This window comes from Zingiber officinale, chromosome 5A (assembly GCF_018446385.1).
Source record: "Zingiber officinale cultivar Zhangliang chromosome 5A, Zo_v1.1, whole genome shotgun sequence".
Lineage (NCBI taxonomy): Eukaryota > Viridiplantae > Streptophyta > Magnoliopsida > Zingiberales > Zingiberaceae > Zingiber > Zingiber officinale.
In genome coordinates this window covers 60,645,222-60,671,699 of record NC_055994.1, presented here as the reverse complement: position 1 = coordinate 60,671,699, position 26,478 = coordinate 60,645,222, and the positions used below count along the sequence as shown (strand labels likewise).

The 26,478-nt window shown below is 34.4% G+C and overlaps 1 protein-coding gene across 2 annotated transcripts; it reads right to left on the bottom strand.

Annotated features, from left to right (window-relative positions):
* Nucleotides 1-1,605: 1,605 nt before the first annotated feature.
* Nucleotides 1,606-26,246, bottom strand: LOC121980514 (alpha-ketoglutarate-dependent dioxygenase alkB homolog 6-like). Of its 2 annotated transcripts, XM_042532583.1 has the most exons (8): nt 25,991-26,246; nt 25,814-25,874; nt 25,665-25,703; nt 2,770-2,811; nt 2,567-2,679; nt 2,241-2,472; nt 2,095-2,141; nt 1,606-1,939 (listed from the first exon to the last, which is right to left on the bottom strand). In XM_042532583.1, the coding sequence occupies exons 1-8, from the start codon at nt 26,117-26,119 to the stop codon at nt 1,781-1,783; spliced, it is 822 nt and encodes a 273-aa protein (XP_042388517.1). In that variant the 5' UTR covers nt 26,120-26,246; the 3' UTR covers nt 1,606-1,780. The 2 variants fall into 2 exon arrangements, with proteins under 2 accessions (XP_042388517.1, XP_042388518.1); XM_042532584.1 differs by lacking the exon at nt 2,770-2,811 and having other exon boundaries at nt 25,991-26,239.
* Nucleotides 26,247-26,478: the final 232 nt, after the last annotated feature.

Here is a 26,478-nt window from a genome sequence, read left to right as displayed (position 1 = left end):
ATGTACGTATATTTTTTCTTAGTTTGTCTAATCTAAAGTCCAAGGAAGAAGGTAAGTTCTTCCACAAGATTGATCTCAAACATGCTCCATGTGGGTAGTGAATTCTTTTAGGAAGTCTTATTTGTCATTCCAAAGATGATATAATCTATGTATACTTGAACCACAAATATGTTAGTCACGCTAGTTTTTGGAAATAATGTGAGATCTATTTGACCTCTTCTAAATCCTTTTGATATTAAAAAGGTGAATAATCTTTTGTACTAGACCCTTGGGGCCTATTTCAACCAAATACTACCTTTTTCCATCTATACATGCGATTATGATAGTCTTTAAAATTTGATGGTTGTACTACATAGACTTTCTCTTTGATAAAGTCATTTAAAAACGTTGATTTCATATCCATTTGATAAAGCTTAAAGTCTTTGTGAGCAACATAAGCTAGAAGTAGACATGTGGATTCTAGACGAAATATAAGAGCGCAAGTCTCATAGTAATCCAATCCCTCTACTTGAGTAAAACCCCTAGCTATCAACCTAACCTTATTTCTTACAATTGCTCCGTTATCATTAAATTTATTTCCAAAAACCCATTTTATATCAACAATTGAATTCTCTTCAAGTTAAAAAACTAGAACCCAAACCTCATTTCTCTCAAATTAATTTAGCTCATCCTACATTACTAGAATCCAATCTGGATCTTACAATGCATCCTCTATTGTTTTGGGTTTTAATTGAGAGATTAGAGCCAATTGACTCTTTTCTCCACTCAATTGTGATCTTGTTTTTACTCCATGGGTCATGTGTCCTAAGATTTGATCTATAGGATGATTGGCGTTTGTCCTAATTTATCTTGGTCTTGAGTAATGTTTGACATATCCTCAAGTGATGACCTTCAATTCTAACGCTTGTCATCTTCTGAGTCAGTTGGCGTTTGTCCTAATTTATCTTGGTCTTGAGTAATGTTTGACATATCCTCAAGTGATGACCTTCAATTCTAACGCTTGTTATCTTCTGAGTCAGTTTTGACTCTCTCTCGAACCTTGCCCTCATTTAGAGTTAATGTATTAAATTCAATTTCAATTTTGTTATTTGGTGATGTTATTTTAGAAGGCTCATTTTCTTCAAATACTACACCGCCTGATTCATCAACTTTGTGTTTTCTTGTTGTAAACTTTATATGTTTCCTAATGATGATCTAGTAGTTAGCGCATAAAATGCTGAACTTAAAGCCTGGAGTTTGTTTGAATATCTTATCAAAATTTTCTCAATCTATTTTGGAAGAAAATATTCCTAAGTCATCCTTAGTGTTTAAAATGAACACCATTCAACTAATGTTTGATTATAGATAATTTTCAATCTGAGGACGGGAGACTAGTGTGGCTGATTACATGAAAGAGATCTAGAGTGGGCGTGGACCATGGAGAAAGAAATGGAGGAGGTCCAGTGATCAACAACCTCTGGCTGTCAGAGGACGAGGAAGAGTAGGAGACATGTAGGGAAAAGAAGGGACAACTGGAGAAGAGGGCAGTACCGTAAAGGAGAGAATGGCATGCAGAGAATAGGTTGCAACTAACAATGAAGAAAAATGCAACTGAAAAATGGAATAGATGGAGCAGTACCAAAATCCCAAAACTCTACTTTCTCCTTTCTATCCCTTGACAGTAAACAAAGCACTTCAAGTTATAGAACAGCCCTTAACAAAATAATAACCTTATCAACATGCATTCAATATGGCTATACCAAAAAACATGATTGATCAACTCTGTTTGCAAGTGATGTTGCTAAAACTTGAACAGGTTCTTGTGAACTTTTAGTACCAAGCGGCAAGTTAACGACACTCTCTTTGAAGTTCTGCGAAACATGATACTTTGGCACATGTTAACGTCACCATGCAGCAACTCTGTCTCCTTTAGTTCCATGACTTGTGCAGTGTTAACAACCTGAAACCAAAAGGGAAACAGAAGTCACCCAGTAAGCTTCAACTAATACTTTGGGTAAGCGTCAGCCACTTTAAAGAATGTAAATGAACAATAATTAACAAGAACATAATCCTAGTAATTATGGTACGAAACAATCAGGATGACACAATTCTCGCCTTGTCCAAATTGAGTGATACAGAGTCTTGTATTCCGTGAAGATAATCTGAACAATCAAATGAAAACCAAGAAAAAAAAAATTATCAATCAGCAGAAAGAACTTGCAGTCAACAGAACACAATCTCAAGAAACAAATAAGTTTCACCTGTATAGGCATGATCTTTGAATATTAATAAACTGCGAGGCATCAAAAGAATAGAGAAACTGTCATGCTCATCTGAATTGATTGATGGACTATCCTCTTGACCAATAGCTGTTTCACTAACACTCAAATCTCTGTCCTTTGATCTTGGATGGGGTGTGAACTCAATTGTTATAGGTGACTCGAGTGATAAAATTGCAACCACAGGAAAGTAGGCAGGACCATCTTGGTGTGGCTGAGGAGACAATGGTTAGTTGTTCTCCTTACAAGCTTTACGAATAAAGAAAAACAATGCAATAGTAAGAGATTTTTTTGGGATAGAAACCAACCATAATTCCTTGATCTGGTAGATATTCATTAATGAGCACATGGTTAATTGCAGATGGAAACAAGCCTGTCTTTTGGCATATTCTCTGAGTTGTCTTTGTGAGCCAAGATGGCACTGCAAAATCAACCAGCAAATGACAGAATGCACGGAAAACAAACAAATGAAAGAATTCCCAAATAACACAATCCCAACAGTGCTCTATACCTAGATGTAAGCAATGGACCCGAGCCACACAGCCAGGTATACCTAGATGTAGAAATGGGCCCTATGAATTTATCAAAATATCCACAAAAACTAAAAAAACACTATAAAATTACCCTATAAATATTCTTCCACTCCACAATTAATTTTTTTCTAAACATCTCTTACAATTATACCAATTATACATCATCCCAGGAACACAATTCTAATATTCATTTCTCATTCTCTCTCTCTCTCTCTCTCTCTCTCTATCTGCTTGTTTAGCATGTAAAAGGGATGAGAGACCCCGCGGGTCATCCGAGTTGGTATGTGACGGATGTTGCCACAATGAGGTCGCAGGGTCGATCCTCGGGGCAGCTGGGGAATAAATCCCCTATCCCCGTATTACACCCTGTCCGTTACATGCTCGCTCAGATGCTGCGATTTACCTCCCTCGTGATGACCTTGGGTTGGGTACGACGGGGGCGCTGGGGGCGAGCGTTTCGCCTTTTTGCCACAATGTAAAAGGAATGAGGAGGTAAAAGAATAAGGATGCCTTCTATCGCACATATACAGCTAACAAAGTAATTAAAAGTTCACTTACATGAAATTAAGAAATACACCTGGTTTGAGAAGAGCAAAGTTGCACAAAATGCCCATGTAAATAAAGACTACTAAGCTGCTATCATAATTAAAAGAAATCTCGATTGAAATCATGAGTACATACATTCAGAGTGGCTGAAAGGACACTTCGATTAGAGCTTTCACATAGGCAGTAACCATAGTATATGACCGGCTTAGCACTATCAAATAATTTCAGGGTCCAACATCTGATTAAATGCTCCTGGTTTTAAAGAGGTTTGCAAGCTCCACCTTGCGAAGAGTTGATTGTTTCTCTTTGTCCAAATGGTCCGTATCAAGATTTAATCCTGGTTTTAAAGAGGTTTGCAAGCTCCACCTTGCGAAGAGTTGATTGTTTCTCTTTGTCCAAATGGTCCATATCAAGATTTTAAATCTTGAGCTGACCGAAGTCTCAGTGTCTAACCAAAATGGTACTAGTATAGATTTACTTTCAAATATAAGTGCATACTAATTAAAAAAGAATATTTGACTGTCAAGTTGTAACAGATGCTAGATGTTAATTATTCATTTCTTGTTTCAACACTACCTTATGAAATGTTTTGTGCCTATTGAATTTTCGGTAGGGTATATCAATAAGGTATAAATTTGAAACACATATTTTTATTATTGGATATAATATCATCTAAAAAAGCTCAAATCTTAATCACTTTGTTTGCAAATATCACAATTCAACTTCTTTCTCAGATTAATCTACTACTTTTATTACTTTTATTTCAAGTACAGGAATTGCATCAAGAATGGAGATGTAGATTTCTATTTATCAAATGTGCAGGTACAAAAATCTTCACAAGTGAGTTAGAGAAATCAATAAGTCAAGATGACTAGGTACTGGTAGATAGAGAAATCCAATAGACATTAGCAAAAAAGGATGTCCAATAGGAATTGGTACATAGAGAAAGTCCAAGTAGGATACTTGCCTGGTTAAGTTCAATAAAAATTAAGGGGAGAAGTCCTGGTAGGTCAGTTAAGATTAACCATATACCTGCCCAGTAAACAAGAAGTCTTTAAGGCAAGACTCCTAGTAGATGAAAAAATATCAAGGGGAAGCTATGAGAAAACATGCAACCTTGAATTTTTGGATAATTTTTTATCTTGGCATGTAGTTGTTGGTACCGGAAGTACCAGATGATCGAACCTAAATTTTAATAATAACGAAGGGTTCAAAGTTAAGGATCATTGTGGTTCTAATAAGTCTAACTGAGTGTGTAGGAAAGTCCCAACTGAGCTTAAGTAAAAGTAATAATGAATACTAGACAAGTGAAAAGCCCTAGTTATGGCTAGGCAAGGAAGTCCTGGTCCAAGGAACTGAGCGGAAGTCTTAACAAGTCGAGGACATCGGGCGGAAAATCCTACCGGTCGAGGACAGTAGGTGAAAGTCCTGGAGGTCGCGGAAACCAAACGGAAAACTAGACGGGTAGGAAATCGAACGTCCAGCAAAAAATCTTGAAGTTTTGGATGTTGAGTAAAAGTTCAAACAGTCTAAAAGATCGATTTGGCATCAGATAAACTCTCCTAAAAGGACTAGGTGAGGGCACGTTCTCTGTTGAGGGAACAGTAGGCATTGGTTCGACCTACGATTTCACGGAAAATCCAAAAATCAGAACCAGACAATCCCTAGACTGTCAAATTATTTTTATTTTGATTGTGCTAACTCTTTGGTGCAGAAAACATTATGTGTTAGACCAACATTGGTTGTAGGAGCAAAATTGGAAATGCTGGCTTCGGTTAAGTTAGCCGAAGCCCTCTCGTTTGAGGCGCAAAGGCACCTCCTGTGTGATGGAGGTGCCTCGGTGTAGAAGGCACCTCAGTTCGAGGAGGCACCTCAATTCGAGGAGGCACCTCCACGCAGATCAAATTCGAGGATAGACGCTGCTTCAACGTCTATCGTGTGGAGGACTTAAGGAGCCTTAGTCAGATAAGAACCTTGGGATTTTTGATGTTGATCCAAATTGAGCTAGAGGCGCCTCCAATTGCTTGGAGGCGCCTTAATTTGCCATTGGAGGCGCCTCAATTCGCCTATATAATCACAGTGTCATATAAGTACTTCAGACATGAAAGATAAGAAAAAACAACAACACTTCCATATGACTTTCATACTTGCGGGCTTCTCCAGAAACTACTCTACGATGCCAAAACACTTCTCCGACAACTACACTCAAATTTCTTCAATAAGTTGTAGATATATTATTTTATTTTCATACAAGTTAAATTCTATATTCGGGTTAATTCTTCAAGCTTATAGTGAATTGCCCAACGAAAGCAATTGACGATCGTGGGCCTTGGAGTATGAGTCGTCACAGACTCCGAACCAAGTAAAACCAACCAGTGACAAGTTTTATTTTATTTCGCTACATTTATTGCTCCGTGTTATTCTCTCCGAGTGCTTGCGAAAAACGTGAAAAAGCCACAAGAGTAATTCACCCCTGCGTTTTTCGATCCTACAATTGGTATCAGAGCGGGGTCGTTTTGAATCTATGCAACCGCCATTCGACCAAGTTTTTTCTGTGGTATTTTTGAGTTTTTCGGAGTTGATCAGAATCGGTGCTATCACCACCCCTTCTGATCAAAAAAATTTTTTAATCGAGTTTTACATTTCTCAAAGTTGGTGTAACACCACTCAAGTTTATTACCTTTTATACAGTACCACTAATTCAAGTCCAACTCTTGGAACAAGTTTTCTTCGTTTCTTTGTGTGTGAGATTTTGAATGACCAATCAAGAAGGCTACAGTACCGCACTCCTGCCCCTCTTCTCCGGTAAAGATTTCAACTACTGGAAGCGCCGGATGGAGTACCACCTCAAGACGCAAGTGGAGATGTGAATCATCATTCAAGCCAGATTCACATTCCACACTGAAGACGGAGCATTCATCCCTTGAGATAAGTGGGAGACACCGAGAAGGAAAAAGATCGAGACCAACGCCAAGACAACTCAAACTCTCCAATGCGGCCTGACTAAAGAGTTAAACCGAGTTAGTCTGTTCACAAGTGCAAAGGACCTATGGGAAAAACAAATTGAATTGAATGAGGGGACCTCTTATACAAAGGTAATTAAACACTACTTAATTTTAAATAAATTATATAATATTAAAGGACGGATGGTGAACCGGCGAGCCAATTACACGCTCGGATCTAAAATTTGCTCAACGATCTCCACGTGATCAGACAAAAGATGGAGAACCGCGACATTATAAAGTACGCGTTAAACGCTTTTTCGAGGAATACTTTGTATGCATTACAAAGTTTCCAAGAATCTATCATTAAATAGACTAGATGAATTATTTTTTGAGTTTGAATTACACAAACAGACTAATGCACTTTCGATCGAAAAAAGTATTGCTTTAGTTGCAGGTATAAGCAAGATGAAGGAATCAAAGAACAAGTACTGAACCAAACCCGAGTTTGAAGGTGAATCAGATTCAGAAGACGATGATGAAATCACTGCCGAGCTTGTGAACCTGGTTTGAAAATTGTACAAAAAGTAGAAGGGGTTCACCAAACGAGAGATAAAGAAGGTGATTCAAACAAAGAGAAGTCATTGAGTTCAAATTCGTGTAGAAGGCCAAGTCAAAAGTCACCTATTACGGATGCAATAAGAAAGGACACATTAAGTCAAACTGTCCAAATCTGAAGGAAGCTCAAAAGCAACGGAAAAAAAAGACGTTACAAGCTATATGGGATGAGTCTTCATCAGAAGACTCCGACGAAGAACACGAGCAAGCAAGCTTCCTCGTGCTTCCGACCCGAGAACGAGTTGCAGAAACCAAGTCCAAGAACAAATCGGAAGTCGAGTCCGAGAGAAGCCATGGATCCATATCCGGTTAAGACGATTCCAACTCCAATGTAAGTTCGTCATTAGTTAGATTGCACAATTTAATTTCTTATTTATCCAAAAAATTAGCCAAGTCCAATATTCAGGTCAAGTCACTCGAAAAGGAGGTTAAAGCCCTTGAGAAATAAACTAACCCAAGTCCTTTAACTGAGCCAACTCAAATTGGAACTTCAACTTAAGTCCAACAACTTGAGAAAGAAAATTCTAATTTGAAAACTCAAGTCAAAGACTTAAGGACACGTTGGAACGGTTCACTTTGTGTTCCAAGAACCTAGATCTGATTTTTAAAAAGTAAAGGGTCGTATATAACTGATCCAGACTCGGATACAATGTTAAACATCGATTCAGATCTTACTTGTCTTTAGTAAATCGAACTAATAGAAATCTAGTCAAAACATGGGTCTCCAAGTCTAACTTGACTAATCAAGTTAGACTTAATTAATATTGGATCTCGTAGGATCAAATCCATTATCTTGATAGACCTTATTGAGGCTATGATACAAGGAAAGTCAATAGAAAGACCATCTTTATTATGAGATAGATTTGCTTGATTGCTTGATTTACTATTTTCCTTATTTCTGCCTAGATTAGTATGGTTAGATAAAGACTTAGGCTTGATCAACACTTGACTAGTTAAACCAAGGATTTTCAGAAAGAAAGTTAAATATTTAATTTCCTTAAAAGACTTTATCTAGAAGTGATCGTTGCTCTGATACCCAAGAAGGCCCATGTGCTTTGCCACAGCCTGGAAGTCGATTATCAAAATAAATATTTAACCGACTAACTGTTAAACCTAAGTGTAACTTAAATGTAAATCAATCCTTAGATTTTAATTTAAATTGAAGATAAAAATCAAACATCTCACAAAAACCTATAAAGCTCCCTAATTGAAAATCTAGAAATAGGTGAGATGTTAGGATTAATCAATTTAGACTTACTTAACCTAACTCAAACTAATTGATTACTTAACCTAACTCAAACTAATTAATTACTTAATCTAACCTAAAACCTAATTAATTCAATTGATCTAATCCAAACTTAAATATTTTTCTAATTCAAACTTAAATATTTTTCAAAATTCAAATTTAAATTTTCTCAAATTTAAATTTAAATATTTCTCAAAATTCAATTTTTTTTTCAAAATTTAAATCTAATTATTTTTCTTAACTTAATTAATGTAAATAATTATCGAAATACTAAAAACATAGAAGATGATGAAATTAGACCTAACTCAAGTGAATCAAATGAACCAATTACTAACCCTAACATAAGAACACCTAAAGTAAGATTCAATCACCCACTTGAACAAATTTTGGGTGGCCTAAACCTAGGAGTTCGAACTTGATCATCCTATAGAAATTTAAGTCAAATAGCCCTTATCTCCAAGATTGAATCCAAGACTATAGAAGAAGCCCTACTTGACCCAGATTAGATAATTACAATGCAAGAAGAACTAGCCTAATTTAAAAGAAACCAAGTCTAGGAACTAGTACCTAAATCTAAAAATAAATCCATAATTGAATAAAATGAATGTTTAGAAATAAACTAGACGACAAAGAATAAATTGTAAGAAATAAAGCTAGACTAGTAGCTATGGAGTTCAACCAAGTAGAAGGGCTAGACTATGATGAAACATATGCACTTGTAGCTAGACTTGAGTCCATCGAAATATTGTTAGCTTATACAGCACATAAGGGATTTAAGTTATATCAAATGGATGTAAGGTCCCCATTTCTTAACGGATTCATTAAAGAAGAAGTTTATCTAAATCAACCACCAAGATTTGAGGACCTAGACCATCCAAGTCATGTCCTTAGGTTAAAGAAAGCGTTATGTGGATTAAAACAAGCACTTAGGGCTTGGTATGAACGATTACCAACATACCTAATATCTAAAGGACTTAACCGAGGTTAAATTGACTTAAAATTATTTGTTAAAACCTTAGAAAAAAAATCTCTTTATATCACAAATCTATGAAGATGACATAATTTTTTGGCTCAAACAATACAAATTTCTTAAAAGAATTCATTAAATTAATGAAAAATGAATTTGAAATGATTTAGTAGATGAACTTAATTTTTTCTTAGGTTTACAAATAAAACAACCAAAGAGAGTATTTTTGTCTATCAAACAAAATATGCTAAAAAAATTAGAATGAAAAATTCTAAAAACATCAATACCCAATAACAACTAATGTAAAAATTGATTCTGACTCAGAAGGCAAGCTAGAATACTTAAAGTATTATAGAAGTGCAATAGGAAATCTATTATACTTAACTGCAAGTCAACCTGATATTTTATTTACAGTTGGTATATGTGTTAGGTATCAATCATGTGCAAAAGAATCGTATTTAATAAATGTAAAAAGAATACTTAGGTATATTAAGGGCATACTAAATGTAGGACTTTGGTACTTTAGAACTAGCACATTTGACTTAATTAGGTACTCTGATCAGACTATGCTGCTGGAGCAGTAGGAAGTAACACTTGTTGTCTTATTTACTACTGAAACAGAGTACATAGCTATTGGGGAATGTATAACTCAACTTTTATAGACGATGCACACTTAAAAGATTATCAATTAGAATACAAAAATTCAAAAGTCTCAATTGATAACATAAGTTCAATCAACCTAACAAAAAATTCAATACACCATTCAAGGACTAAACACATTGAGTTAAATATTACCTTGTAAGGTATCATGTAGGTAGGGGTGATATTATACTCGACTATCTTAAGTCTAAGTCAAACTTAGCAGGTATCTTCACTAAACCCTTACCTGAACTTGAGTTCAGTATACTTAGAAGACAGTTAAGAGGTTGCTTTATAATTTATTTATCTTTAAATTTCTAATTTCTGCTTTAAAAATATGTTTTTCAAAATTTCTGATTTTTAAAATTAATATGTTTTCAACTTTAAACTCTATCTTTCCAAAATCAAAGTTTTCAAATTGAGCTATGGACTTAGACTAGTTTTTTTTCCTAGAAAGCATGAACCTATAGAATTAAGCAGCCAGCATCTCACAAACACACTAGGACTACTTTGCTTGTGATTGAAAATACTTAGAACCGTGTGAGATGCGTAGGACCTTGCCTAGACTTCAGAATACTTATATTAGTGCATCAACATAAGTCTGGGCGAAAAATGCTAATGCAAATTGATCAAGTTAAATCATTCTTCTTAGTCAAACTAGCAGAATTACTTACTTAACATGACTAACCAAGTGAACACTACTATCTGCGGATAGCTAGCTAGTAACTAAGGGTTTGACATTTTATTAATATTACTTTCAAAATTAATTATTTTTTATACATGCTTGGACTCAAAGGTTATACTTATGCTATTAACTTTACCTAATTTCTAATTTTGATTTTTTTTCCTTAAACAAAATAATTATTTAGATACTTGGATCTTTTAATTTTTTCTTTTAAAACAATTACTTAAAAGTTGTTCAATTTTTTTAAGGAATTAATGGAGTTTTTTACATTATTTTTTTATATATGTCAAAGGGAGAGAATAAGATTCAAAGTCAAGTCAAAAAGTAAAGTCAAGATTAAACATTAAGTTTTTTGTTTTTCTAAACTTATGTACTTTCTCAAATTAAGCTTTTTTCAAATATAATTTTTGAAACTTAAGTATTTTCTTCAAGATAAGCTTTTTTCAAAGGCTAAGTACTCTTTCAAGTTAAGCTTTTTAAAAGGGGGCTAAGGTTTTAAAAAGGAGAAAAAGGAAATTAAAGTTTTTTTTCAAAAGTAAAATTTTTTTCAAAAACTAAGTATTTTCAAAGCTAAATATTTTTCAAAAAGAAGAAGTTAAGTGCTACTTTTCAGGAGGAAACTTAAAGTTAAAATAGTTGTTTAGGAAAACCTTAAAAAGCGCTCTGTTGCTTTACTTAGAAATTTTAACTTTGAAAAAGACAATTGAAAATTCTTACTTGTATAGGTCTTTAGTTATTCTTAATTAGATATGTTTTACTTAACTTTGAATTGTGTTGCCATAATCAAAAAGGGAGAAATTGTTGGTATAGGAAACATCAAATGATCGAACCCAAATTTTGATAATAGCAAAGGGTTCAAAGTTAAAGATTATTGTGGTTCTAATAAGTCTAAGTGCAGGAAAATCCTAAGTGAGCTTAGGCAAAATAAAAGTCAACACTAGACAGGTGGAAAGCCCTAGTTACGGCTAGGGGAAAAAGTCTTGATTCGAGAGACTGGTAGAAGTATTAGTAGGTCAAGGACATCAGGCGAAAAATCTTACGAGCCGAGGCGCCTCAACCCAGATCAGATTCGAGGATAGACTCTGCTTTAACGCCTGCCACGTAGAGGACTCAAGGCGCCTACGTTTGGATGGAGGCACCTCCAATCACATAAGAACCAGACTTTTCGATGCTGATCCAAATTAAGCTGAAGGCGTCTCAGTTCACCTATTAGGCACAAGAAAGATAAGAAAAAACAACACTTCTATATGACTTTCATACTTGCGGGCTGCTCCGAAAATTGCTGTATGACATCGAAACGCTTCTTCGACAACTACGCTCAAGTTTCTTCATTAAGTTGTCGGTATATTATTTTATTTTCATACAAGTTAAATTCTATATTCGATGTAATTCTTTGAGCTTATAGGGAATTATCCAATGAAAATGATCGACGATCGCGGGCTTTGGAGGAGTCATCACTCGTCAGGCTCTAAACCAAGTAAAACCAACCTGTGTCAAGTTTTATTTTATTCCGTTGCGTTTATTACTCTATGTTATTCTCTCCTAATTCTTGCGAAAAATATGAAAAAGTCACGAGCGTTATTCACCTCCTGTAACACTTTTCGATCCTACAGTAGTTGACTAAGAAACAAGGCATTCCACTACAATCAAATTCATGAAACATCTTTATTGCATAGCCACTACAATCTTATAAAGGCAACATGGATAGTTCTAGAATTACATTAGTTATTGCTTAATTAATTTGATAATCATGTACTAGATTCATGAAACCACACAATGCATGCATCCGTTTTAATTCTATACATGCATGTGCATTAATTGTATGCATGCATGTGCATTAATTTTCAAAATTAACTTTTAATACTCCCTCTTAATTTTGAGAGATCTAATACTCTAAGTTTTTCACGTAAGTAGAGAAACTTTTCGATTAAAAGTGGCTTTGTGAAAAATATCTGCTATTTAATCTCCAGATTTGCATAAAGCTAATTCAATTTCTCCTTTGTTTGCTAACTCTCTAATGAAGTGATGTCGTAACTTATTGTGCTTTGTGCAACTGTGAAAACCAGGGTTCTTGGTCATTGCAATAGCAGACATATTGTCACATAAGAATATAGTTGGTGCAAATTGCTCTTGCTTTATATCCTTGAGAATTCTACTTAACCAGAGAGCTTCACATGATGCTCCACATGCTGATATATACTCAGCCTTAGTAGAAGACATGGCCATAGTATTTTGCTTCTTTGATGCCTAAGAAATAAGCTTTGTTCCTATGAAGAAAATAGTCTGATGTACTCTTGCGATCATCTATTAAACCTGCCCAATCGCTATCAGAAAACCATGCAATTCACTATCTTTTTCAGCTTCAAACGCAAATCCATTATTCTTAGTTCCTTGCACATATCTAAGAATATGTTTACCTGCAATAAGATAAAGTTTACTAGGCTCACTCATAAATCTTGAGACAACGCTAACAACATACATAATGTCTGGTCTTGCATTTTTGAGATAAATGAGTGATCCAACAAGCTTTCCGTAGATGGTTTCATTAACCTTCTTAGTTCTATCATCTTTTGAAAGCTTATCATTGACTACCAAAGGAGTATAAGAGGCCTTGCAGCAAGTCATGTTGAATTTCTTCGTCAAATCAGCAACATATTTTTCTTGAGACACAAAGATTCTCCCATTCTCTTGCTTCACTTGCATCCCAATAAAATATTTCATAAATCCTATATCTGTCATCGCAAATTGGTTCATCATGACTTTCTTAAAATCTTCAATCATCATGAGATTATTACCCATATATATCAAATCATCAACATAAAGGCATGCTATAAGAAAATTTATTGTATCTTTTGTTTTCACATATAATGATGTCTCACTTGGACTTCTTTGAAATCCATTTTTATGAAAATAATTGTCAAGTTTGCTATTCCATACTCGTGGAGCTTGATTTAACCCATAAAGAGCTTTTTGAAATCGATATACCATATTTTCTTGACCTTTAATTACATATCCTTGTGGATGTTGGACATATACTTCTTCGATTTTATTCAAAAACACATATTTAACATCTAGTTGATATATCAACAATTTCAGTTGAGCAGCAATAGCCATAACGTACAAATAGTTTCCATAAGAACAATTGGCGCAAATGTCTCGCCGAAGCCATCTCTAGGCTGTTGAGCATAGATCTTGGCAACAATGCGAGCTTATGCTTTTGAATAGAGTCATCTTCGTTGTAATTAGTCTTGAAGACCCATTTTAAGCTGATAATATCTTTGGATGGTGGCTTTTCAATGAGTTGTCAAGTGTTATTTTTTTCAATCATCTTTACTTCTTCATTCATGGTTTGTACCAAACTTCTCTAACAGCATCCTCATAGTTTGGGCCTCACTAGCAACAAAAGCAACATCGCATGCTTATATATTTCTTGTAATGAACGAGTCTTTCTTGCTCAGTCATATCCGAAACCAACTAATCATGACTTGATGATGAACTTGGAGTTTCTTGATTTAGAGAAATTAAATGACTTCATTGTCTTGAGAAGGTGTTGCATGTGAATCGAACTCTCTGTCTTCCCATTCCCATGCACTTCCTTCATCAAAAAAAATAATCATCAACTCTTGAGTGTTGGGATTATGCAACCTGTAGCCTTTGGAATAATCACTATAGCCAATGAAGATGCATTCCTCTCCTTTTCCGTCAAACTTTTCTCTATTATGAGGAAAAATGTAATAATAAGCCAAAGAAGCAAAGATCTTAAGATGACCAACCTTTGATTTTCGTTAGAACCATACTTCATAGGGTGTCATTTGTTGGACATCCTTAGTTGGAAATATGTTCAAAAGATATACCACTGTATTAACAGCTTCTACTAGTAGGTGTTGGGCAAACTTTTCGCTTTCAACATGCTTTGAGCCATCTCCACAATGCTATAATTTTTCTACTGTGCAATGCCATTTTGTTGAGAACTTTGTCGTTGCCTCGTTATGCCCTTTTCTTTACAATAGTTTCAAATGGCTTTGAAATAAATTCTCCTCCTCGATATGTTCTCAAGCCTTTAATGACTTGTCCACTTTCTCTTTCAACATAAGCCATAAATTGAAAAAAATTAGAGAAATCTTCAGATTTCTTCTTAAGAAAAATATACCCACATCATCCTATGAATAATCATCAACAAATAAAAGAAAACATCTTCTATTGTTCAAGGAATAAGTTTTGGTTGGACCACAACTATCGACATGCAATAATTCTAGTGGAGTTGTAGCTCTCCATGAGAATTTAGGAATGACATTCTATGGATTTTTCCATAAACACATCCTTCACATACTATTCCATTTACGTCAATAGAAGGTAGCCCAATAGTCATAGCCTCTTTATTCAACAATTTAAGGCTCTCATAATTTAAAAGCTCATACCTTATATGCCAAAGCATTGAATCATTTATGACTTCAAACTTTAAAATCAGATTTTCTTTATTAGACATGCACATTAGAAATACTCTATTTAATGTCATAGGTACTACAGTTATTGTTTGATCCTTTTCCTTGTCAATAATTGTGCATCTATCCCGATTAAATGTGATCATATATCCATTTTGTATCAATTGACCCACACTCAATAAATTTTGAGATAATTCAGGAACATAAAGTACATCTTTGATAAATTTAGAAGTACCTCCCTTTGTTTTCACAGCAATATCACCTTTGCCTTCCACCTTCACATACTTTACATCTCCAAACTTCACTTTGGATTTAAATGAATCATCTAGATAGACAAAACTAGACTTTATACTTGTCATATGACCACTGCACCCGCTATCGAGGTACCATGTATTTCGATCTTCTTGCGTACTTATACAAGAGTAGAATGATTGTCCTAAGGATTCATCATCTTCAGTCAAGTTGGCTTGTTTTTTCTGCTTCTTCGGGCAATTGATGTAAAGATAGTTAAAGTCTTCACAATCATTACATTGTCGAAACCAACAATCTTTGCTTTCATGATTGCTCTTTTTGCACGTGGCATCGTTATAAATTTTTGTTGCTAGACTAATTTTTCTTCCACTCCTTGCCTTTTGATTCGCCTCTTGAATTAGAATTCCAATGTTGATACTTTGGTTGTCTGATCTTTATTCTTTTTGCCTGTCACATTCAATTTGGATTAAAAAGTCTACTCTACTGGTTCCTCTATATATCTAGTCTATTCTCATGAACTTCAAGAGAACTCATTAGTTTATACATAGTGCATGTAGACAAGTCTTTAGATTCCTACAGAAACAACATGTTGAAATTTTTGCAATAAAATCCTTAAAATTTTGTCAATTATTTTTTTTCTACAATAGTGTCACCACAACTTCTAATCAAGTTAACTATCTAAATAACTTTTGAAAAAGATCAGATATCCTTTCAGGTTCTTGCATGGAAAAATTATCAAAATTAGTCCATAGAGTCCGTAAATTGATGATAGTGATTTTCTCTAAACCTTGAAATTTTTTATTCATAACTTCTCAAGCATCCTTAGCCGTTTTATGCCGAAAATGAGAGGAAAATTTGACTTTCTAAATCCTCACCGGATGTATCGTAGTGCATTTGCATCCTTTTTGATATTTTCTTTATATTGTTGTTGTTGGGCATTTGTCCATGTTGGAGGATCCGTTGGCGGTTCTTCATACCTTTGTTCAATTACTTCCTAGAGATTCTATGAGATGAAAAATGTTTCCATATAACTACTCCAATAATCATACTGATCTCCATCAAAAATTGGAACTTGACTTGGAGAGTATTGGAAGAGGGTATTTGCCATCAGGAAAGGAAAGGAAAGTATATAGATGCTCTCGATACCAGTGATAGATATTGAAATAGAGAACAATATAAAATACAGAAAATCAAAATATGATGGATTATTTGATATCGAACATCTCTGTGGCATAGCAACTACAATCTTATAAAGACATCATGGATAGTTCTAGAATTACATTAGTTATTGCTTAATTAATTTGATCATCATCTACTAGATTCATGAAATCTCACAATGCAAACATCTATTTTATATCTATACATGCATGCACATTAATTCTATGCATGCATGTGCATTAATTCTCAAAATTAACTTTTAATGATTCCTAAGTTGTAATTGATGCTACTAAACAGATTCAGTCACCTAAAGGTTTAGTTCAATCAACAAAATAGTCAAGTCAATTGAAAATTTTATGTCCACCATCAACTAGCTCTTTGTTTCAACTTAGTCGGTTCCCAGGGTCATGGTGTCGCGGTAGGACATCCAGGTTGTCACCCAGGTACCCGTAGTTCAAACCCCAGATACGACGTATTTGCAAGAATTTTTCCTACAAATGGGAGCATAACCAAAGAATGTTGGACTTCTGGGTTGGCCGCCACGTGTGCTTCCCGATTTACCCTGGTGACATATGAGAAAATTCCGTGGGGTCGAGCCGGTCACCCCAGAGATAGTCAATGAGACTAATGGGATTATCATTTTTTTTTGTTTTAACTTAGTCGACTAAAAGGAAACATTTTATCGAGTCAACCAAAACAATCAATTGACTAAAATACTAATTATCTTACTATCTATCTGTTTTGAGTCGATTAGGCAATTAACTAAAAAAATATTATTTGAATTCAAAAAATAAAATAGCATTTGAGTAGATTTGATCTAGTTTAGTAAGAAAAAATAATCCACTTGAGTTGATTGAAAGGCTTAGAGGTGACTTGGTTGGCTTTAAATCGACTAGAATCGTTATCACCCAGATGATAAACCATAATTCAAGTGATAGGCATCAGAATGAATTTGAAATTTGAATTAACTGAACATTTGTTATGTTGAGTTGTAAGCTATGACAATTTAATAATAAGTGTTATTGGAGAAATAGCCTTATGGAATTTTTTAAAGAATTTTTAGAAATTTTTCTGGATTTAATTAGAGCTTGTATGACAAGTTTTAGAGGATGAATTTATTAGGCTTAAAGAAAGTCTATTTGGAATAACCAATTGGGAGTTGATTGAGAAGTTAACTTAGAGTTTAATTAATTTAAACCTAAGTAGATAATCCTTAATTATATTTTCTCTCCTCCCCCATTCTCGCCGACACCTCCTCTCCTCATCTCCTCCGCGAGCCTTCACCCGATCCATCGTTGTCGGCCGACCACCGAGCCGCCCTCCTCCGAGCGCCTCTCCGCTGAGAAGTCGACATGGACGCCTTATTCTCATGAGTGACACCGTGACATATTCAGCATTAGTAAACTAGCATGTTAAAGAATATATTAATTTCAAAGGAGAGTTGTAAAGATTTTAAGTCAAGAAGTTAATTCTTTTGTTAACAAAGCATGCACTATGAAATCAAATATCACAACATAATTACCTTACAATTGTTCTTTTCGAGTCTTCATATTTTGAAACTTTTGTATAATAGCTTCATTATCAACCTTTAGAAATATATCTTTCTCTACATAGACAATAAGACAATCATTCATCCAATCATCACTCATTCGATTGCGCAACCTGTCTTTCACAATTCTCATGGCAGAAAACACTCTCTCTACCGTCGCGGTCGCAACCGGTAAAATTAATGCTAATGTCAAAAGCTTAAAAACCAATGGATACACCATACTTTTCTTTGACATAACTAACTTCTCTGAAAGATCACCAAGGCCTTTCAATCCTTGAAATGTTTTGTTAGAACGCATATCACATATATATGTTTCAAGTTGATCATCAAGTACGAGAAGATCAAATCTTGAGAAATCTTGTGGATAAAACTCAGCCAGTTGCAACAATTTTTTCTTGTCAAAAGCCAAAAAAGAGTTTTGTGGACACAAACAAGCTATACAAAGAAGTAACTCTATACTTGCCTCTGAGAAATGATCATTTAATTCTTGAAGTTGCATATCAATAACACCATAGAATAAATCAACTCGATAGTGATGTAAATTTGTTACTTCTGGTGGATTACGATGGGGACGACCACGTGGTGCCCAACGTGTGAACATATCATCCATTTTGAGACAATCAATGTAATGTTGTTGACAAAAATAGTGAACCTTTTCTAAAAATGAATCCCAACCATCTTCTCTCATATTTTGGAGTCGGTGTTTGCATACTTGTACCAAATCCATTGCATTTACAATATCCTGATCTTTCTTTTGTAATGCTATCGACAATTCACTCGAAATCCCTAAGACATGTTTCATCAAGTGTAGATTAAATGCAAAATCAAATGAAAGTATTGATTCCAATAAATTAAATGCCTCAGTTTTTTGATCAGGAGAACTAGAATCATCTTCTGAAATCACTTCAAGCACATCAATGACAGCAGAGAACATAGAAATCAAACTGATCAAAGAATTGTAATGTGACCCCCAACGTGTATCCCCAGCACGTTGAAGGGTAGTTTCTTGATTAAGTCCTCGACCACTTGAAATTTCACCCCTCTCCAATGCCTCAATAATAAAATCTGAATGTTTCTCCTTAAGAAGATCAGAACGTTTGTAGGATGATCCAACAACATTTACCACATCACCAATAATACGAAAGAAATTAGAAATCGGAAGATTTTTCTTGGCCACAGCTATAAGAGCTAGTTGAAGCTGATGGGCAAAACAATGTATAAAAATGCACATGGGTTCTCCTTTAAAATGAGTGCTTTTAGACCATTAAATTTACCTTGCATATTACTTGCTCCATCAAAACCTTGTCCTCTCACATTAGTTATGCTCAAATTATATTTAGAGAACATCTTATCAATAGCAGCTTTAAGTGAGAGTGCTGTAGTACTAGTAACATGTTCAATTCCAATAAAACGCTCATTGACATGCCCACTACTATCCACATAGCGCAAAACAACTGACATTTGCTCCTTCATTGACACATCACGAGATTCATCAACTAAAATAGAGAATAATGAATTACCAATATCTTTGATAATAACATTAATTGTTTCAGTTGCACAAACCCTTACTATATCCTTCTAAATATCCGGCGATGTTAATTTGCAATTTTTTGGAGCATTTTTCAATATCACATCATTAATTTCTTTATTATGAACACCCAAAAATTCCAGTAGAATAAGAAAGTTACCCGGATTAAGAGAACCTTCAGTCTCATCATGACCCCGAAATGAATTCCCTTGTCGCAACAAAACTCTGATACAATCAATCGAAGCATTGAGACGGATACGATAATCATTTCGCATTTGCTTTGACTGTTTGTGCAAAATTGATTGACTGTGCTCATCTTGATTCATCAAAGCTTCACAATTCATTTGAACTTTATGATGTTCACTATCATGTTGGCCAACATGAATATTTAATCTATCTTTACCCTTCCAATTTGTGAATCCTTCGCTAACAAAAGTCTCTCCTCCTGCTTGTTTTCCCTTAGTTGTCTTGAAGAGATAACAATACAAACAATACGCCGCATCTTTTCTATACTATATTCCAACCAATCACCAAATTCCTTAAACCATGAAGGATTAAACCGTCTAAATTGACTTACTCCAAATTTTCGTTTTGGGAATTCATAACTTGAAGGTTGGCATGGGCCCTTTTGCAAATATATCCTTCGAACTTGATCCCTAATGTTAGCATTATAAGAACAAATTGGAATCCTTAGTCCAGGATCTACCGGTAATTGTGAAAAATCAAATTCTCCAACTGTAACATCTCCAATATTTTGTTCTTCTGGTTCTAGAGTTTTTCTTTTAAAAAATCTATGCATTGTAGACATAGTGATTTCCTAATATAAAAAAAATAAAAAATGAATTAACAATCCAAACTATAACATTAGTAGCTCTTAATTTTGTAAGCATATGGTAGAAAACAAAACAATATACAAATAACTAATATTAGTTGTGGAAACAGACTTAGAACTTAGTTTTCTATTAGTATGACAAGTTGACAACTCCAGCAGAAAGGCTAAGATTTAAGCACATTGACATGGAATGGATTCAGATAAATCAACATCAAACGCGTACAAAGAGCGCAGAGCACAGCCTTGATGTTTCCAAGTCCAATAAACATGAAAAATAAAACAAAAAATGCATAGAAACATTGAACAAATATATCCATATATTAGCTAGCAGATTAGCACATCGTCAATTAAGAAATTTATCAACTCATTTCATTCTTGATTCAAGTTTAAGTTACACTGCCGTCTGAAGTAGTAATGAAGACAACCTGTTGGGAGAAGGGGAAGTGTCTCTAGCTATCTCCATAAAACCATAACTATTGTCTATTGTTAGAAACCTGCAACTGATGGTAATCCTAAGTTCCTAACTATCCTATGAACAAGGCAAATCGAGCTCAAGGCAAATGGTAGCAAATACAATTGTCTAAGTAAGTAGTGTTTCTACAGTTCTGCCCTTTGAAACTGACTTGAGTGTTTTAGTGACAAGTTCAAATCTTGTATAGTTGAGCATAGATATCATCCTGTTACCAGAAAGAAACTTGACAATTAGTCATCTGACTCATCTCTATAAAATTCAAGTTGAGGCCTAATATTCTTTAAGGAACAATGTTAATGGGTAATGGCCAAAAAACGTTATCAAAATACAAGCTAAGTTAAGCACAAAGTGATTGCCCTAAGATGATTTGTTTGGTCCACGCTGCTATATAGTATCAAGATAGAATTTTCAAATTTTCCTGATGAAGAAAAAAATCAGTTTCATTGAGTTAGGAAGCACTGAGAATTTAGAACTTAGAAGTGCCTTGCAGGTTTTTTTGTTCGGAACAGCTGAACAGGAAAAAATATTTAGGATTAAGGGTTACCTTAAGCTTCTTAGTTTGCTATGGAGTGCGGCGCCAAGGGACTAAGGGAGGAAGATGAAGTCGAAGAGGAGGCGGTGAGGAAGGACTGACTACTGATGGGGATTTCGGCCGTTCGGCGAGACCGCGTGAGAAGAGGGAAAGAGAGCGATAGGTTTGATTTAGGGAAAAATTTTTTTTAATAATATATATATATTTTTTTTGTTCGGGCCCAGTGTGGGCAACTGCCCACACTGGCCCATGTAAGCTCCGCCCATGGTAGCATAGTTGTAGAACATTGAACTAAGTTACCATATTATACTGTAATGTAGGATATCGAGCATCCTACGTGACCTTGTCTGTTATTTAGGCACATGCCTAACCACTAGTGAGGTTAGACCCTTCTACGTAGTGTTACATTGTTTATCCCATCAACCATTATCTCTCATTCATGGTTGAGAGAGTCGTCAGCAATCGTTATTATATCCTATCGACTATTATCTTCCACTCTTGGTTGAGAGAGAGTCATTAACGATCATGATATATATATACGATTGCCCACGAGACCATTCGTAGTAGCGAGTACGTAACTAGACAACTACATATATACCTTGTCTGCCCATGAGATCATTCGTTGTAGCGAGTTCACCCGCAGATAGTAACTGTTTATTTACCTTGTCTGCCCACGAGACCATTCGTAGTAGCAAGTTCACCTATAGACAATAACTATTTGTTTACTCTGACTGCCTACGGGACCATCTAAGGTAGAGCGTTCTCCTACAGTCATTGCTTATTATATATTTACTAGATGTCAGTCATGTATTTGTTCGTACAAGTTGGGAGGTATTGTATGTACTCCTGATTTATTGGTCACACCTAGTTGAGCAGGTTAGTGAAGGATTATTATTGTCAGTTATGCTTTAGTTAGCAGACGATTATAGTGGCACACTTACTTTGGTAGTAAGTATTTTCATGAGACTATATACCTTTGAATCTCTAGATATATTATGTTCATGGGAGTCATTTGGAGATCCTATCCATCAATCCCATATCACATCGAGCGACTTCTTTCGTTATTGCTTCCACTCGCATTATTAGTTTTGGACTTGTACGTGTAATGTATCAATGTATCTTTTGTATGGAGTTTAGCCTTGTGATTTCTTGTAATTGTTTTAATGTTATTGTGTTAAGCCGAGCCAGCTCGCAGTTAGTTATTTTGGGTTTATATGTTTAATTTATACTTTCTGTTGTGTTTTTAATCCAACCATGTGGATTGCTATTTATCTTGTGTGATTGTGGTTGTTTCCAACCATGTGGGCTGATATTATTATTCTTGTTTAGACATGTGGCTATGTACCCAGGTTTCAATTGTCACTATTACAGGGAGGTGTTGTCCGATTTTCGTCAAACAACCTTACCCTCGGGGTGTAACATGAAGGAAGGCAGTAGCTAGAAGAAAGGGCCTCCATAATCAACATTTCAGTTCACTAGCCATAGTTTGAGTTAATTGAAATTAAACAAAGAAGTTTATCAAAGCCATTTAGAAGACTATAGAAGAGCAAGGGGAGCTTATTCTAGAATAAGAAAATCATCATTCTATTACTCTCAAATTGTCTTTAATTTATTTATAGTTTGTTATTTTGTTTAGGCTAGAGGTATTTACCATTAACATTTATTTTTTTTACACAAGTTTTCTATATGATCTTACTATAAAAGATTTTGTACAATGTTTCCCCACCTCCAATAAGAAGAAAGTATAGTGGTTTTTCGAGGGATGACTCACCTTACAAGTGCATAGGCTATGGAGTACAAATTTGGAGGTTCTAAATTACATTAAAAAAATTGAGTTAGCCATGCTTACTTTATTATTTCCATTTTACATTCATTTACATTTCATTGTGCAACTAATCCTTTTAATTAAGCTTTGCTCGAGTTTTTATTTGTCCTATGTTAAATTTTGACTATTTACCCCCTCCTCTCTAATCACTGCACATGATTCTACACATTGGACAAGCCAACTTTCTCTCCATGCCAAATCTTATGATAAAAGAATCTCTAAAGCTAAATCAACACTATCTTTTACTCCTAATAGTTTGGTTTCTTTTATTTTTTTTCAAATGAAAATACTCGATAAGGAGTCACAAAATATATAATAAAGTTTGAACCACAATTTGAATATTTTGTTAAGATATATTTACAACCTCAATCTAAGAAAACCTCCAGAAACTAAGGATTTTTAAACAAAAATCGCATACATGCTTTTGAAAACTTTAGATATGAGAGTACATTTGATGTTTAGGGTAACAGTCATAATTCTTTCTTATATTTGTTACTTTGAACATGGAATGGAATAGATGATAACTTTTACTGTAAAACAATTATTACTTTAAATGATTAGCATAACCTCATAATATAGTTATAAAATTTGTAAATACTTATAGTGTAGCATATGCATACAACAACTCGTGTTTTTTTTTTCTATTTCATTTGATAATGCATCAAACAGTGATGTTGCCATAACGAGTTTAAAATATATATTTAGTCATATGTTGTTCATTGTGCTTGTCACATCTTAAATTTATGTGTAAGAAATGCTAGTTGTTCATTTATTCTTCTCATTCTAGCAGGAAGATATTAAAATTTTTTATAGTGACGTGAATAAAAGATATAACAAAATCCCTTCTAATATAATCCCATAGATAGAACTTTATTTAATCTTCAAAATATACTTAGAATATTATTACTTTTTGTGATTGATAAATATATTTAACATCTTATTGTTGAATTTGATTAGCCTTATGCTAAAAAAGCATATAACTTTTTAGATCTTTTATATTCTATTACAATTACTTTTCTACCATTTATTCTTCTACTTCTCATTTGTTACTTAATAATTTAAATAATAATAATGATTTATTTAATGAATACAAAATTGATGTTGAATTATTTGAGATTATTACAGAAAAGAAATTAAAAATTAGGAAAATATTAAAGTAATTGTATTTGTTATATATATGTATATATTGCATAATTGTAGTTTTAGATCATAAAGTCAAATTTTCAATATTTTTATGGTATTATTAATGAATATTATGAGAATATGAGACTACCGAGTGTCATTAGAAAAATTAGATATAAAAAATTAATTAAATGAAATGTACATTTGATGTCGCAGTAGTAAACAAGCAGGTCAAAGACATGCGCCACCATCAACTTCTCAAGAGCGTCATAGCCTCTCTCAACAAAGAGAAGGATCATAGAATCTCCTCACGCATAGCTGGTTGACTTGTACTCATCTAAGTCAATACAATGAGGGATGCATGTGAGTTTATGCATCAGTACTTAGATATTTTAGATTAGGGAAAAATAAAGGAAAAATTAGATATATCCCGTCCTATCAACTATGGCACATGATTAGCAAAGCATTTCCATATGTGTAGTAGTGAGAGTCTTTTTTCAATGCAAGTAATTAAGTGTCGAACTAGGAACAAGGAGCAGTTAATTGAACAAGAAAGGCTTAGAGATGTGAATCTATGTGAAGCATTGGCTAGATAGAGAACATCATCTACAAGACAAGTGAGCACACTTAACGCCGAACTCAACAATGAAGTTTTAACAACATTGCAATTACATGTTAGATGTAACTGGACTAAGCAGAGATTTGGATACTACACGTGTAAATGAGGTAAATATGCTAAAATAGAGTTAGACGTAGGCAACCAAACAATTTACATTACTTTAATTCAAAAGTTAAAAAAATAAAAAAATTACTTTCTTTTTATTTTTATGTTTTTATTTTACAATTATTTTAAAATTTTAGTGGAGGCCTCAATGTGACCAGGCCATTCCCCACCCAAGCACTACCCTTTGACATGACAATCTACACCTATGTTAAAATGATAAACATAAGAATGTGTTCAATTTAGAAAAAATATCCTTGTTTTAGAAGTGAGAGGCAATAGTCCAAAGAAAGATATTAATCAATGACCAATTGAATAGTATGAGCATGAAAATTATGAGATAGTCTTGTTTCTCGTGGCCTTGCATCAAAGTGTTTCCCATTTTATTCCACCAACTAGATGACGATAGGCATCCACACTACAACTGACTTTGACACAATTGCATACTAACCAAGCACATCTTTGTGACACAAAATAAAGGTAAGATTAGTAGAGTACTTGTGGATAGTGACAAAATTGCATTATATGTTAATGAACATGTGGGTTACTTCATCTTATATTTCTAAGCTAAATAACTAAGAAAGTCATCAAGCACAGTCTCCTCTTACTGGGAGAATTTAACGAACACCTTATGTACCAATAGCCATATTACTCGAAACGAGTTTAGAGAAATAAACCACTCAAAAATTAATTGATCCAGAACAAGGGAAGAAATTAAAATGACCACAAATTTCCAATGCAAGGGATTATAAACAAAACCATGGATGCAGGAGGGAAACAAAATTCGCGCAACATACTTGGTTGTGGCAGCAATCCTTTCTCGTGGACAACGCCACCTACCACCGTCAAAAAACAAACAACAGAATATGACAGCATCATAGCAAAATACACTGAATTTGTATACAGACGAAGCAAAGGAGAATCTAATACACGAGCAATGACTCACCCCAGTTCTGCAGTCTCCGGTTCTTCAACGATTTCCATCTGGAGGCTGGTGCCTCGTAGATCTGCAGGAACATAAATTTCTCAGAAAGGAAAAAGAAATGCATACCAGTATGAATCTGAGGAAGAGACAGAAAAGATCGTTCTGAAAGAGAAGTGGCGAGTTTGATTATAGTAGTACGTCGTGGAGAAGCTGCGATTGCTCGGATTGGTAGATGAAATCAGGGATGTAGATGATCGTGGGAAGCGAACCGACGATGTGAACGTCGATGTCTAGCCCCTTCTCATATTTCCCATCTTCCTCTTCCATTCCGACGATGAAATCAGGGATGTAGTTTATTCTTATTGAACAAAGAAAATCTAGGGCGGCCTGTTTTTTTTCTAATTATTTTTTTTTAATTGATACCGTGCCGGCTGATTAATCTCGGAAATGGAAAACTCAACTCATAAAAATTTCTGAACTAATTAAAATAATGATCCATCTGGTTTGACAAAAAGAATTTCATCGACAATCAGTATTAAAATAAATTAAAATTTTTATTTATTATTTTTATCAATCTTTTATTAAAAAAATTTATTCTTAATTATCGAGGATGAACTCTATCCGTAAATATTTAAAAAATTAAAATTATGGGTTGTCGCGGCACCATTGTCCGAATAAAGACGTCC